Below are 14,402 nucleotides of genomic sequence, written 5' to 3' on the forward strand. Positions count from 1 at the left end.
CAAGTCAACAGTCTAACTTATCACTAATCTTATTGTGCTGTTGTTTATTGTGTTCAAAATGCATTGCTATTTGTGAATTTCTCTCTGTGATGAACCACATAGTGTTCTATAAACACAACCTAAATGCAAAAGCCTGTATTCTCATTTGCATTACAGTCATATGAGATCAAGTGCTTTTAAGTAGAGATCCTCACGTTTCTGTATACATGGGGAGATTGCCAGCAGGGATACAATAAGACAGAGGCTGCCATTGATGCCCAGGAAGATCTTGTTAAGGAGACAGGCCTCAGGATGAGTGTAGAACAGAGCCATGAAGACTACAGCTCCCACTGCACAACTGAACAGCACCAAAGTCACAAAGGCCAGAGCCGCATACCACAGGCGGTTATACTTCACTCCTGAACTCCTGTGGACAGAAACAGAGAGGGAGAGAGAAAAAGCAGACAGCAGAAAGTAAAAACACAACATAAATATGGGGAAAGCAAATTAAATAAGTTAAAAAGTTCAAGTAAATTGCAGGAAAAGCAAAGAAAACAGACACAGTCCTAAAGGAAAATCAAAGAAAGACAAAGAGTTACAGAATGTTAGGTGAGTCATTCTTGCACCCTGAGGAGAAGAGAAGACAGGTTTATGGCCACTTGAGTGCTTTCACATCCGTTTTACTTGGTCTGGAAATGTAAGGTTTTACTTAAAAAACAGAAAAAGGATTCATGTGCACATACAAATATATAAGTTTACTGCATTGGTTATCAAACCATTAAAAGTTTATGAAACAATCTGATGTGGTGTGCGTGGGGGAAAGAAAGGGGAAGCTCAGTGCACACTCCAAAACCATATGCATCCTGTGAATCTGCACAGCGCCAGCCCGCTGCCAAGGCCCCCCTCCACCCACAAAAACACAAAGCTACATTACTTCCTCTTTCCAAACATTTTTTTTCATTTAAAAAACCCCACAGAAGAATACCTACCACCCTCTGAGTTTAACAATAAAAAGCACTGCACCGTTCTTATTTACGGGCGTCCTTGCTTATGTAAGCGAGCCAGACTCTGGGACGGAAGCAGAGAGAAGACATGTTGCTCTCACCAGTTTGTGTTCCATCTGTGTGCAAACTCCACCAACAGCATCAGCTGGATCAGCAGGAAAATTAACCCACCAGCAACTCCTACATAGCGCCACACTACGGCATTGAAAAGAAGGAGAGACAGGGAAATCATTTTAGAAATGAGAAGGCCTAAATTACAGCTGAAATCAGTAACTTTATGCAAGATGATGCACTTTCATGCAACAAGATATTAAAGGGGAAATATTGTAGAAATAATGCAGGAAATTGAGAAAAATTTCATTACATTCGATTTTTTACTACTTGCTGTGTCTTATAGTTTGCAACCATCAAGATGAATATATATAAATGATATATTAAAGCACCAGTATGTAGGATTTAGTGGCATCTAGCGGTGAGGTTGCAGAATGCAAAACAAACTGAATACCCCTACCTTCACCCTCCCCTTCCAAGCATGTAGGAGAACCTACGGTGGCTGCGAAACTCGCAAAAAATCTAAGGCCCTCTCTAGAGCCAGTGTTTAGTTTGTTCGTTCTGGGCTACTGTAGAAACATGGCGGTGCAACATGGCAGTGCTCTGTGGAAGAGGACCCACTCCCTATGCAGATATAAAGAGCTCATTCTAAGGTAACGAAAACACAACAATTCTTATTTTAAGGTGATTATACAATTATTAAAACATACATGTATATTATATTCCATTTCTGCCAATAAATCTTACACACTGGTCCTTTAACTAAAAGAATGGTACCAGCTTTAAAGAAAAGATCACAGCACTGCAGCTGTATTGTGTTGAGTGTCCTGTCTTTACCTTCCAGAAAGGTTTCCTGTTCTGGGAGGAAGAAGCCACCAGCACAACACGCCACCAGCACGATGAACTTCAGTAACCAGAACCTGACATTCAAAGCAATGATAGTATTAAAAGTCGCCCATGAGAAAAGTGGAACATCAAACACAAACCACTAAAATAACATGAAAAACAATGACACACAAGTATAAAAAGTCCAAAAAGCAAGCTGACAGAACAGCCAGACTAAATCAGAATATTAACAATTTTGGAAGAGTGATACAAAAAAATGTGTTATTTTCCAAGACAGCTTGAAGTATAACAAATCCATAATGCTTAATTGCAGAATGAAGGTACCTGCACACATGTTTTACTTAAAGATTTTTTACTTTTGAATTCACACTCCAAAGTCGAAAGATATTTGATTTTATTTTATTTTAACATTACTCTTACCCGTTATGCACGGCCGCCCTGCAGCCTGTGCTGTTGTTGACGCGTATGGTGAAGAGAGAGAAGAATAAGAAGAAGCAGGACATGCCGAAGCACACCTTGTAGACGGCAGAGTAACCAACCAGGGTCTTGCAGTTCTCCCCTGCCTTCAACTGCTCACACAATTCACTGTAGAAGGGGATCTGAATGACAAAATTCACAAACCCAAAATACTTAGATTAGCTCATTGCCGTGTTGTAACAACCTCCCCCCAACACCACCTTTGCTCGTGTTTGTGTAGTACAAGGCCTTAGTGAAAAGGTCCAACAGTGTCTATTCTGAGCGTCACGCCTCTAAAGGAGCAGAAAGAGAAAACAGGCAGCGACAACAACCCCTATTTCTCTCCTTGAAGCGCTCTTTCATCACTTGTTCTCAACAGGCTGTTAGAGGGGCCTTACAACTAACTGTCAGTGTACACACACAAAAGACACAGATGAATAAATTAACCGCCTTTTATCAGCAAGTCAGGGGGATTGGGAGGAGCGGAGAGTGCACAAGCGAGGCAGAAAAATCGGGAGATGGCGAGAGATTCATCTTGATGTAAAGCTCCACTCTTTATTTCAACCTACAGTGGACTGTATAAGAAAGAATAGAGCAAAACTGAAGGCAGTAAAGTAGATCAGGACTTTGCAGTGGCCTTCAGCAGAAAATCAGAAGTGCTTTGGTGGCGCGGTGCCAACAGAAGAAATGGCCTTTGAATTTGATAACCACAGAGTGGAGGCTCAAATATCTGTTCCCTTCACTGCTGACCTCAACTGTAGAAGTATGACTTGAATTTAAACAGAAGTCCATTTTTGAAAGAGATACAGAACTTTACTTTCAGATGGTTTGAGTTGGCTTCACTGGTTACTGGCAGAGTGTTCTGCTCTATAAAGTTGTACACATGGTACAACGAGAGCGGATTGAGTTGTCATCACCTCAGTGTGTAGCACAGTCCAGAGCCAGATCAGTATGTTGAGTAAAAAGCCCGTTTTGGAGCTTTTGTTTCATGTTGAGGACCATATTAGCATGTCCATAGTGTTGTGATTAAGAGGGAAAGGGGCTGGCTGTTTCAGGCTGCTGTAAATCTCTTGAGAAAAGACCAGCGCTCTCATATGCACAATGGCTGCTCTTTTAGCTGAGACTTCCCACTGTGCCCAGTGTGTGAGTGACAGTGTGTGTGTGTGTGTGTGTGTACGTGTATGCATGTGTGTGTAACTCAGCAGGCATTGTGTGGGGCTATCAGAGGCCATTTTGTGCCTGGATGGGCCTTTTACAGGGTTCCAATCTCACCAGGAGACGCACAGTAGGGAGTTGTTTTAATACAGTACTGTAGACACTGGCAGAGGGAAAAAGAGCACAAAAAAAAGATGGGTGGAAAAATATAACTGTCCTCAAATGGCGCATTCAGTAGAAGAAGCTTGCAGTCGTTGCCATAGTAACACAGTCAGCTGAAGGTTTTCTTCTCAGGGTGGAAATCAAAGAAACATCATTATTTCCTCTTTTGTCTCCAAGTGTTTGCCGAGATGTACTGTACATACTGAATAGTGCCTAGAAACTGGAACATCACTTTTGAAGCTCAGATTCAACTATCTATATGAGCAGACAGAGAGATGAGAAGGCAATGTATCAGGATATCATCTCTGACATCCTGTGTCTGAATTTACAGTCAGACTCACCCAGATGACAGATTAACTATACTGTAGCAGATAACAGTAGCTGTAATTCCTCAGAAACAACCACATAAAGAGTCAGTCTGATAATAATCCTGCATTATGATGTTTCAACATGGGGGGAAAAAAATGACATGAAAACTGTAAAGAACAAAAGAGAGAGCAGCAGACCCCCTGTGCATCGTCTCCAACTTCAGAGGATAGGTGGGCGGTTAAAAACAAAAAGCTACCAGCTGGAAATTCAGTCTCCTCGACTATGGCTTTACTACTGTGAAGATACATACTGAATGTGATCTCCAGGTAAAATTGTTGGATGTCTGCTTTGCCTGTAGCAAAGCAACAGTATATATATCCAGTGTTTCCCCTAGGTTGACTGTGTTGGAGCGGTGGCGGCGGAGGCATATGAAAAACTCAAGACAGAGACTCATCAGCCGGACATTTCTCGGTTCTCTGTTAAACAGCGGCTGAGATTGACACTAAAATGAGAATTGCTGGTCCACCTTAAAAGTCAGTCCACCTTAAGTGAGCCTGGTCAAGTTAAGCTAACACGTAGTTGCTAACTTTGGGGCTAACTCCTTTCAATAGATGAGTATTTTCTTTGTCTTGAGGAGCTGCAGCGTTTATTAACTGACAACAGTCTGTACTGTACATTTACTGTCAGATTGACATGTCAGTATGTGTTTCTATCATAGCACCCTACTGTCTGATGACGCTCTTTTTATGTATGGTGGTTAACTTCTGCAAAGCGAAGTCTGGGGAGAGACTGGGGACGTAGCGGTAGGCCTAACAGTGTAAACCGTCAGAGTATTGAGGCCACTGTTGGCTTGGTTACTAACCTCTGAGCCGACCCCCACTCTTCTATTCAGTAAACTGGGCCATTCGCAAACCAACAACAGAATTAAGACATTAAAGCTGGGATCAGACCAGGAAAATAATTTAAACGTACAAAGACTAGATTCTGCAGACATAACTTATTTCTCTTTGTGTGTTGTTTTTTCTTCCCTACATTCTTACATTAACACTTTCAACCACATATAATTCAAATTATTCAATTACATCTGTAGATATCTGTTATTTACACACACAGAGACACACTGAGTGGGCCTTTAAGTTATCAAGTGTGTTTAAAGTGACAAAGTGATAAAAAAAAATTATAATGTTGCTGAGGACCTCTCCAGTGGGGCCTCTCAAGGTCCGGCATTCTAGACCTTAAGAGGCCCCACTGTGTACTCCAGATTTGGTGTCGAGTGTATGCACTGTTCCCTTTTCTTTATCTTAACCATGAGGGGCGGATAGGCATATTAGTGCATATATGTGTGTATTTTGAGGAAGTGATACTTTACGGTGTGTTATTTGTGATGCATTACGGTGTGTGATTTGTGATTCATTACAGTGTGTGATGTGTGTACTCACATGGTCTCTTAACTCCTGCTCCACTGTCGGGGACATCATGATGACACAGATGACAGTGACCAACAGGAAGTAGAGGGCATACATGCATCGGGTCCCTGTAGACTGTTTGATCTTAGGGCAGCAGTTGCAGCAGCAGGAGCAGGCTGCTGAGCCACAGCAGCAGGCCAGCTGCACACAGACATAGAGAACAATGGAGAGAACAGGGAGAGGTGGGGAAAACATTACCATATCAGATTCAGAATTTTCCATGCTGTTGTAAGCCAATTGATACAAACATAATGTATGCAGGGGTATTTCCACAAGAGATGGAAAAAAATATCTAACAGGACAAAAGGGAGAAGAGCAACAGAGGAGGGATCACTGTTGCAGGATGGAAAAGACATGCAATATGTGCAGAGTAGACATAAGCTGCAGTAATTAAAGACTACTGTTGGTTAAATCTTAGAAGCCAAAACTGATAAACTAAAGACACCTTAAGGTGGTGTCTTAAGGTGTCTTGTCTTCATGACACGGTTTTTTATTCTGAATGTTCAATGTTAAAGTATCTAAGAGACCGGGACTGTTGAACATACCACAGTTCTATGAGAAAACACAGCTTTCACAATCCCACACTACTTACTGCAGACCTAAGTCAGGAAAAGAAAAATGTAACCATTTACTGGACATTGGAAAATATAAGACATCCGCCTGACTGTCTCTTTGCCCATTCATGGGTTTTATCACAAGGGACAAATCCCTCTCACTCCTTCACAGCAGCAACTCTTGGTCAATGTAGACAGTGAGGTCTCTTGTCCGAACACACACACACACACACAAACACACACATACACACACACACACTCCTGCACAGAGACCTACTCTGTTTTTTCTGACAGGCCCTCATACAGAAGGACAGTTTCATAAAGACAGGCTCTATGTTCTATTTGGGGAAGAGGAGACTCTATAATTATATAGTTTAACATCTTTCTGTTGCCACTCCACCCTGCTTGTGCAAGCCTCCTACCCCTCAGCCTGCAGAACACACACTGCTGTAGTGAGGTGAGCCTCTGTGTTGTGGTCTACAGTTGAGGTGTAGAAACACACTGGAGAGGTTGGTTGGTCCTGCACTGGTGGAGAGCTTACACGCACCATTTCCTTAAATATGTGTTCCCCTTTGACTTTGCTAATAATAAGGGAAAGGTGCTGGCGTAGGTTACATACCATGGCTATTCTGATCATAGCTTTGAGTCGTTTTGAGCTGGGAAAATTTGTCTCTTCATACTGCCATTGTGGCATTACACATAGCAATTGCGGCAATGATTTGCCAACAACTGCTGACACATCAATTGAAGGGTGTCATGACTGTGGACTGAAACATCTTGACAGTTGTTTGAAAGTTGTGCACTGTCTGATGACATCTGTGCCTGACGTGTCAATGTACTGCACGTCAGCAAAATGGCTGTTTTACTCACAGCTGTGTGACATGTCTTCAGTAAGAGGGACCCATTAATGCGCCCTAGCAAGATCAGCTCAATTTGCCTTTCAGCCTTAACAGTAATCTTAGCCCTTGTCTGTGAGTGTGTGTCTTAAGCCGAAATCTGTAACATGGCCAGGGTGTACTGATGTAGTAAAGCCAGTGTGCAACACGGTCTGATGTGTTGCGTTCCGCTCCAGATGCCAATAATGTGTGGTATGCTGCTTACTTGTGGATCCACACAGGCACGTGGTCAGGATCTAGCTTCTTTCCTGCCCACATGGTTCTGTCTCCCTGCTCTCTCCTCTACCCTGAGGTTTCCTCGCCGGTCTTTTCTTGATGTCCCACTTAATAGTTTTTTTGCCTCAAGCTAAAGACTCAAACTGTGTGCTGTCGTTTTAATAGTTCTGTGAACTGATTCCCACGTCAAATAAAACCTGATAATGTTTATACTCAGTTTTTTCTAGGAGCTGAGAAAACACAGCTGTGTCTGTTGTTTTCATTACAGAAGAGTGGATTTAAATTTTCTAAACATTGTTAGTCAGTAAAAGCAACAGGTCAGCTCCACTTCTTATTCCTTGTCTCATAGAGGGCAGACTGATTATGATCCAGATCATAAATCTGATAATTTAGCCACATTTTGTAACTAATGTTACAAATCTAGATTTTAAACTTTAAAAAATCACTTAACTACACCTATTGGATCTGCAGTCAACAAAGTGGAGCATCAGGGCGACATATTTAGGAAGACATCCTTCATCTGTTCAAGCTCTTGTGATAATATGAGTCTGTAGTGCTATTGTGTCCTAGAGCCAAACAGATAATCCCTACCAACTCAATGAGTTTTAATTCAAGCATGAGTAAATATGTCAACAAACAAGGTTCACATGCAATACAGTAGTGCAGACATAAGACCAGCATAAAAATAGATCAGATCATAAATTTGACCTGCTCCTTAGTTATCTCTGAAACAGTTGTGGGCGGCAACATAAAGACTGCTTTGATGCTGTTAGAGATTTCCGGTGCCTGATTTAACACAAAATGAGACTCAGTCAAGATTCAACAGAGATGTGTTTATCCTTTCATGCATAATTGTGGGAATGGGCATTAAGCTAATTCACGACCTGCACACAATGCACCAGTACTTGAAGTACTTGAGATACCATGTAACAATGAGTATGAAGGAAGTTTGAAATTCTGCCTGAAAGGCTGCGTAATTCATATTTCTGCTTCTGTGCATACTCAAACTTCTAGCTTAGAATCAAAACCAAGCTTTATATGTATGGCTCCTGGTCTCCATTTGACTCCACAGAGCTTAACAGGATAAGCCTTTTTCTTTGTCTCTGCTGCGCCCACATGTGTTACTCAATAAGCGAGTAATTAACCACAACAGACTGAAAGTAAGCAGGAAAAAACGGGACGACGATTTAAGCCGTGAGGTGTTTAGATTTCATTAGTTAGGGGGTGTTTCACCAGCAGACTGCACACAGTGAGGGAGCCAACAGCAAACTCTGCAGCGCTGAGAGAGGGAGGGAGAGCCTGGAGAGGGGGACTCTCTAGAGGAATTCCACCACACACAGATACAAAAAGAGTATCCATGGTAACCAACGCTGACCCTACCCACTTTACGGCCCAGCCACCCCCCTCCTCTGCTGCCCGCCTGCCCCACCAGCATGTCGACAGGTGGTCAGCGTGTCTGCAGCGTACACCCCTACTTCAATATCAACAGCAACCCCCCACTAGCTTGTCATACTGCTCCAGCCATCTATCACAAAGCCATCCTGTACTACTAGCAAACAGGACACTTCAGCTGCTTGCTTGGTCTATCTTTACCAGACTTTAAATAAGCCAAGTCTCCCTCAATCCTCCACTCTAGGCACCAGGTTTCACTACACACTGATTGTGGGACTCCGGAGGGACAAAGACTTGTCTCTTTGTCTCTCAGCCTGAGGCTCTGTTTCGCTCTCTTCATCTCATTTCCTCCATCCTCCCCCACCCTGTTACTTGGAAGCTTATTGTCGTCATCTCTTGTCTTTTTCTCTCCTCTTATTTTCTCCTCTTCACCCTGTCTTTGTTCTCTTCAGCTGCCCTTTACCCTCCATCACTCAATCTCCAGCGCTCAACTAACCTCCAGCTGTTCTAGGGGTCAGGAGAAAGACGATATTGCTCTCCCCTACACAAAGCACACACGCACACAGATATCAGGTTTATGAGGAGAAGATGGACAGGACGCGGCAGCAAGAATAACCTCAGGAAATGAACCCAAACGGCATTCAAATTATGCAAGTGGTTTTATCTGTATGACCTTGGCTTGTTCAACAGGCTGCGATGAGTGGACTCTGACTTCCAGCTGGATGCTTGATCGACAAATGTGATAAACATGTGAATGTAGACAATCCTAAGACCACATCTGTTGTTAGACTGTGAGCAATTTTTCAGAGCACTGATGATAATTACCATGTTGTTTCCCTCCTCTGTTCTCTACTGCCTTGTTATACTCAAACCAGCAGTGATGAAAAGAATTGCAGTATTTAACAAACAGGAAACAGCCTAAATCAAACAAGCGAGGTTAAAAATCTGGAGTGCGAAGCCACGCAGACACAACTACTTACGCAATACAAACAGGCCTTTTTCAAAAATAGGTCACCCACTATATCACAGTAAGCACAGCACAGGAGAATCAGGAAGGGGTAGACGGATACAGAGACATGTTTTTCTTCACCGACAGCAAATTAACCAGAGGTATCAATTATGCTTACATGGAAAATAAGGATGTTGACATTGCACAAAATCTGTGAGGGGAATCCTAAAGAAAAAGAATGTAAGACGTTGACTTCATGTTTATCGGCAGTGGGAAAAAAAGGGCAGATGTACAGCAAGCAGTTTTCTGTGGAAAACATGACTGTATAAAGAGACATGACTCATGACTGAGATGAGCATTGTCAAAACAACTTGACTGAAAGAATGCAGCACAAGAAATGTAATGTCCACATCAATGGGAGTATAAGTCTCAGATTTATTCAAACCCTCCATATGGCTGTTCAATCATTCATTCATCTTATCTAATATGTTCATCTTTAATAACTGGCCTTCTTTACTTTGGTACATTCTGCCATGCACACATGTGGTAACTGGCTGCTTTAATACTGAGGTAACTCCCTGTTAGAGCTTAATGATAGTGGCCACTGGATAAAGTTGACCACAATGAATCATGACGGACTCACACGAAAGTGCAGACACACCCTCTTATCTCAAATTACAACAATGCTTTGTGTTAAACCGGGTGAGGAGAAACCAGCAGAACAGTAAAAAAAGAAAAAAGGAAGGAAAGGCGAAATGAAAAAACTGAAGACAATAAGACATGAGGCAATCTCTCCCAACAAACAACACGTTAAGTTGGCCCAGGACCCAGACCGAGACCTACTCCATTTCCCCTTATATTGTGACTGACAGCTACACTATTGTCTATATAGCTAGGCAGCTGTATACACACACCAAAAATGTATCACTGCTCTGTTTCCTATACACAATAGAGGGTCTTTGCCTGTCTCTTGGCAAACACAGCCCCTAGCTACAACCAACAGAGAGAAACTAAAGTCCCATTGAAAAAAAAAGACAAAGAATTGAGGTACAGTGAAGAGCCGAAAACAGAGAAAACAGACATGAAACAATCCCATGCAGACAAAAGAGTCTGTAAAAAAAATACCAAAGAAAACAGGCCAAACAAACAGGAAGACAGTCAAAATAAAAGTCAGTATCAGATCAGCAGGTACAAGCAAATATTCAACGTCATGCTGTGTTTAACCAGAGGCTTGTTTGTATCACTTCCCATAGTGTACTGTCTGAGGCTTCAGTTACGCAAAATTGCACACAATCTTCCCAGCAACAGTCATATTTGTAAGTCAACTGATACTAATGGCACCATGCAAAGACTCCGCTGGCATTTCGCACTCTTACATCAGCAACTTCCAGTCTTTCATGAAAAAATAATCAATTACAGAGACAAGACAAGACATGAAGTAAAAAGAGGGAGGTTGAGGAAGACGTTATCTCTGATGTTTGATGGTTCAGAGAGGGAGAGAAAAGAGACGAAACATTGCCAGTGATGTCCCTGTGCAAAAACAAACTCCTGTTGCTGCTGACCACAGCAAAATTCCTGAGGGGAAGCTGAAAATAGCAGACGTTTCTCACCAGTAATTCTAATTGTATGACTGACCCATACCATTCAACTACCCGGAAAGTTGTGGTGGGGGGGTGCTCCTACAGATGTTTTGTGGCCCGAATATTGACTTAGGCTATAGTTTTACACGTCAAGTGATTTTACAGCTCATCAACACCTGCTTTTAGGATCACCTGTCCCACTGTGACAGCAGCCGTCAAACTGGAACTGTGAGAAATCTTTCTGTGAGAAATGCGGCATTGCACACTTAACCTGCGGCAAACATGGAATGAATGTTCAAAAATCCCACAACAGAATCACAGTACCAAAAAAAACAAAAACTGAATGAATATCAATACACTGCCCACTAATTCCTATTTCTCGACAACATTCTTTGAGTACCTTGCACCTCCCTGATGAAGGTGAAATAGCCAAAAATGTTTGGAGAGTAAAGCATGGTGTACTGGAGAGAGCTGAACAACATGTTTCTGGGTGGACTGGAACTGAAGATGCACCTTGCTGTGTGTGCATTCTCAGAGTTGGAAAAAACTATTTTTGCTTGTGCATCCAGAGAGACCAGGGTTTGGGTCTTGATGTCTTACTCAAGGATACTTACTCAGGAAAGATGCTTTCTGTATGACAGTCTCCAGCATCCTGCTAGGTCCTCCTGACTCGAACCCTGCCAAAGTTGCCTGTGCCATAGCCATGCTGCTTACAGACACCCGCTTGGTTTTGGTCCTGTCCCACACTCACAGCCAACGCTTGCAGCGCTTTGGACCAAACTCAACATTGAGCTAAAGCCTACCCCCTATCCTATCGCAACATGGCATACATCCCTGATCCCACTGAGAAATTACAAGTGAGCTGCTCCCACACCATGCCCGCTCTTCTCTCCAAATCTAACCCAAACAACGCCCACTGGTCTTTAATTTCCACCTCTGAGCCAAGGAGGAAATTAACAGACCACACATCAATTTGGGCTACTCTAAACCTCAAGAGGGGCACATATACGCAAAGTTAATTACAAGTACACGCATAAATAGAGATGACGGTAAAACTAAACGGGGTGTCAGTGACAAGGATTAGCACACTGCCAGCACAGCAACACAAATCTGATCGTATTGTTTGCCCTTCATTTTCTCCTAATCCTTCCAGGTTTCCATCATTCCCTGTCTTTGAAAAGACCAGGAAATAGAAGCGAGCTTTCTTTAGATGAGCAATGTGTCTATGTAATTAAATTCCTGACCAGACCAGCTCAGCAGTGGTGACCCTGTGGTCAAAAACAATCTGTTAGCTGAGAAAAAGACACTCAGCGGTGAAGAAAAGCTTCTAAAACTTCAGAAATAAACCACTGGCTGTTAGATGTATTTAAAAGGAAAAAAACTCAAACTGCAGATTATGATTAACCTTAAATAATCCAAAACCACAAAAAGAGAACCATATAATTGATATTTGAGTATATATTAAGACTGATTTCTAAACAAATCTCTAGCTGTCTTCCTTTTTTTAGTATTTCTGTCATTTTAAAATATTACTAGGTGACCTCAAGCAATTCAGAAACAACAATGTAATATATTATAGAGGCCATAAGATGAGGTTTACACTATGGATTATATTCTGTGGATTTAAAATGTGGCCTCAAATGATTCAGAAACATAAAAAATGTAACAATACTATTTCTACAGGGGTATATACTGTATATATATTGCTTGTTTGCTTAAAAACAAACTGCAATTCAGTATTTTATGTATACATGTTATGGTTATAACCATAATATTTGCAGATTTAGGGTGGTGTCTGCTAGAAATAGCTAACATTACTACCTAAAAATCTGGCTTGAAGTTTTAAAGCTGGTTGAAAAAGTGCAACTGTGCACTTAGACCAGAACAAAAAAGCAAACCACACTGAAGACGCGGTTATCACTGTCTGGTTCTGCAGACAACAAACGGTTGAACACCTTTATCCCACAATGTTTCACCGTTTCCACCCAACATCTGTAGAGACATTCAGTGATGGCGTTACTTTTGATAGCAGGTAATGTTAACGTTAGCTATCGTTAACTCCGCTGGTCGCTTCATCTCGTCTCGCTTTGTCTTCCAACGGCTCTAACGTTACAGTGAAGTTATGAATCAGTCCAGTGAGGGAATTACTGTGCTTTTTTTAATTGTGTTAATGAATTACAGTAAGCTGACAACGTGCTCGGTTATCATCACGACACAAAAACCGCTGACGGTGACTAACGTTAGCCGTAGATATTGATACCAACCGTAAACAACGTTGAAACAACAGTCGACCTAGCATAACGCTTCAGTGTAACGTTTCCAACCGTCAACGGCTAAACAACAAAATACACACGGTTAGTACGTTAAGTAAGTCGAAGTATTATTCCTCACCTGCGAGATACAACACGGAGTACACATTGTGCGGGGAGGCAATAAATAAAACCAGCTTCAGAGGAAGACGAGCTCGCTGCTTCTCTCAGTCGCTTTCTTCTTCTTCCACATGAAATTCCCCACCACACGGGGAACAACGCGCCTGTCCTCCTCTCAGCTGCTGCGTCCTCCCTGCCTGCCTGCCTGGCTGCTTGGCTGCCGCTACCGCCGCTGTCTGCCCTCCCTCCTCCTTTCTTCCTCCCTGTCTCTCCTCCCACCATGCACATCAACAAAAACCCTACAAACCACCCAACATAAAGCTGTACTGCTGCTGCCACAGAGAGCGTCAAGCAGTAGATGAAACCAAATGACTACGTTAACACTTTCTATGACGCCAATGTCTGTAATGCATTATAAACATACTTATAATGCGTTATAATCTGTTTATAGCACTGTATAATTTTAATTACAAGCACTTATTAATATTCATAATGCTTTATAACTATAAGCATATGCCTATACCTCGGGAATGTCATTACCTCACTTAAAGCACTCAATGACCACTTAGAGTAACTTATAATCACATTATAATGCATTATAACAGTGATTATATTGCATTATAAAATGATTATAATTTATTACAACTATGAGAATTATAATACACTATGATCCTTGCAAAAAAGTCAGTGACCACCAATTATGAAGTATTATGATACTTGACCTTATAAGTCATTATAAAATGCTTTATAATGTGTTGTGATTGTTATAAAGCATTATGCGTATTCATGAGTGCTTATAACTATAATTATACAGTGCTATAAGCAGATTATAACACATTATAAGTATGTTTATAATGCATAATAGACATGGGCGTCATACTATGTGTTACCAAATGGACAATAAGAGTTATTTTTTCAATTAATCTCTGTTGGCAGCATTCATTACAGACCAAAGCCAGATGGCATACAAATTAAGACCTTTAAATATTGTCACTGCCTTTTACAAAATATTTATCAA

At 41.7% G+C, this 14,402-nt stretch overlaps 1 protein-coding gene across 1 annotated transcript in view; it reads right to left on the reverse strand.

Annotated features, from left to right (window-relative positions):
- Nucleotides 1–13,642, reverse strand: part of serinc5 (serine incorporator 5) — a 19,784-nt gene extending 6,142 nt beyond the window's left edge. The window contains exons 1-6 of the mRNA XM_067608691.1: nucleotides 13,407–13,642; nucleotides 5,402–5,569; nucleotides 2,301–2,479; nucleotides 1,872–1,954; nucleotides 1,085–1,178; nucleotides 195–406 (exon numbers count right to left, since the gene is read on the reverse strand). Coding sequence (XP_067464792.1) covers nucleotides 195–406; nucleotides 1,085–1,178; nucleotides 1,872–1,954; nucleotides 2,301–2,479; nucleotides 5,402–5,569; nucleotides 13,407–13,433 — 763 coding nt within the window. The 5' untranslated portion in view covers nucleotides 13,434–13,642. The remainder of the gene's footprint in view (nucleotides 1–194; nucleotides 407–1,084; nucleotides 1,179–1,871; nucleotides 1,955–2,300; nucleotides 2,480–5,401; nucleotides 5,570–13,406) is intronic.
- Between the last annotated feature and the right edge of the window lie 760 nt (nucleotides 13,643–14,402).

The sequence above is a fragment of the Thunnus thynnus genome, chromosome 2 (assembly GCF_963924715.1).
Source record: "Thunnus thynnus chromosome 2, fThuThy2.1, whole genome shotgun sequence".
NCBI classification, from domain to species: Eukaryota; Metazoa; Chordata; class Actinopteri; order Scombriformes; family Scombridae; genus Thunnus; species Thunnus thynnus.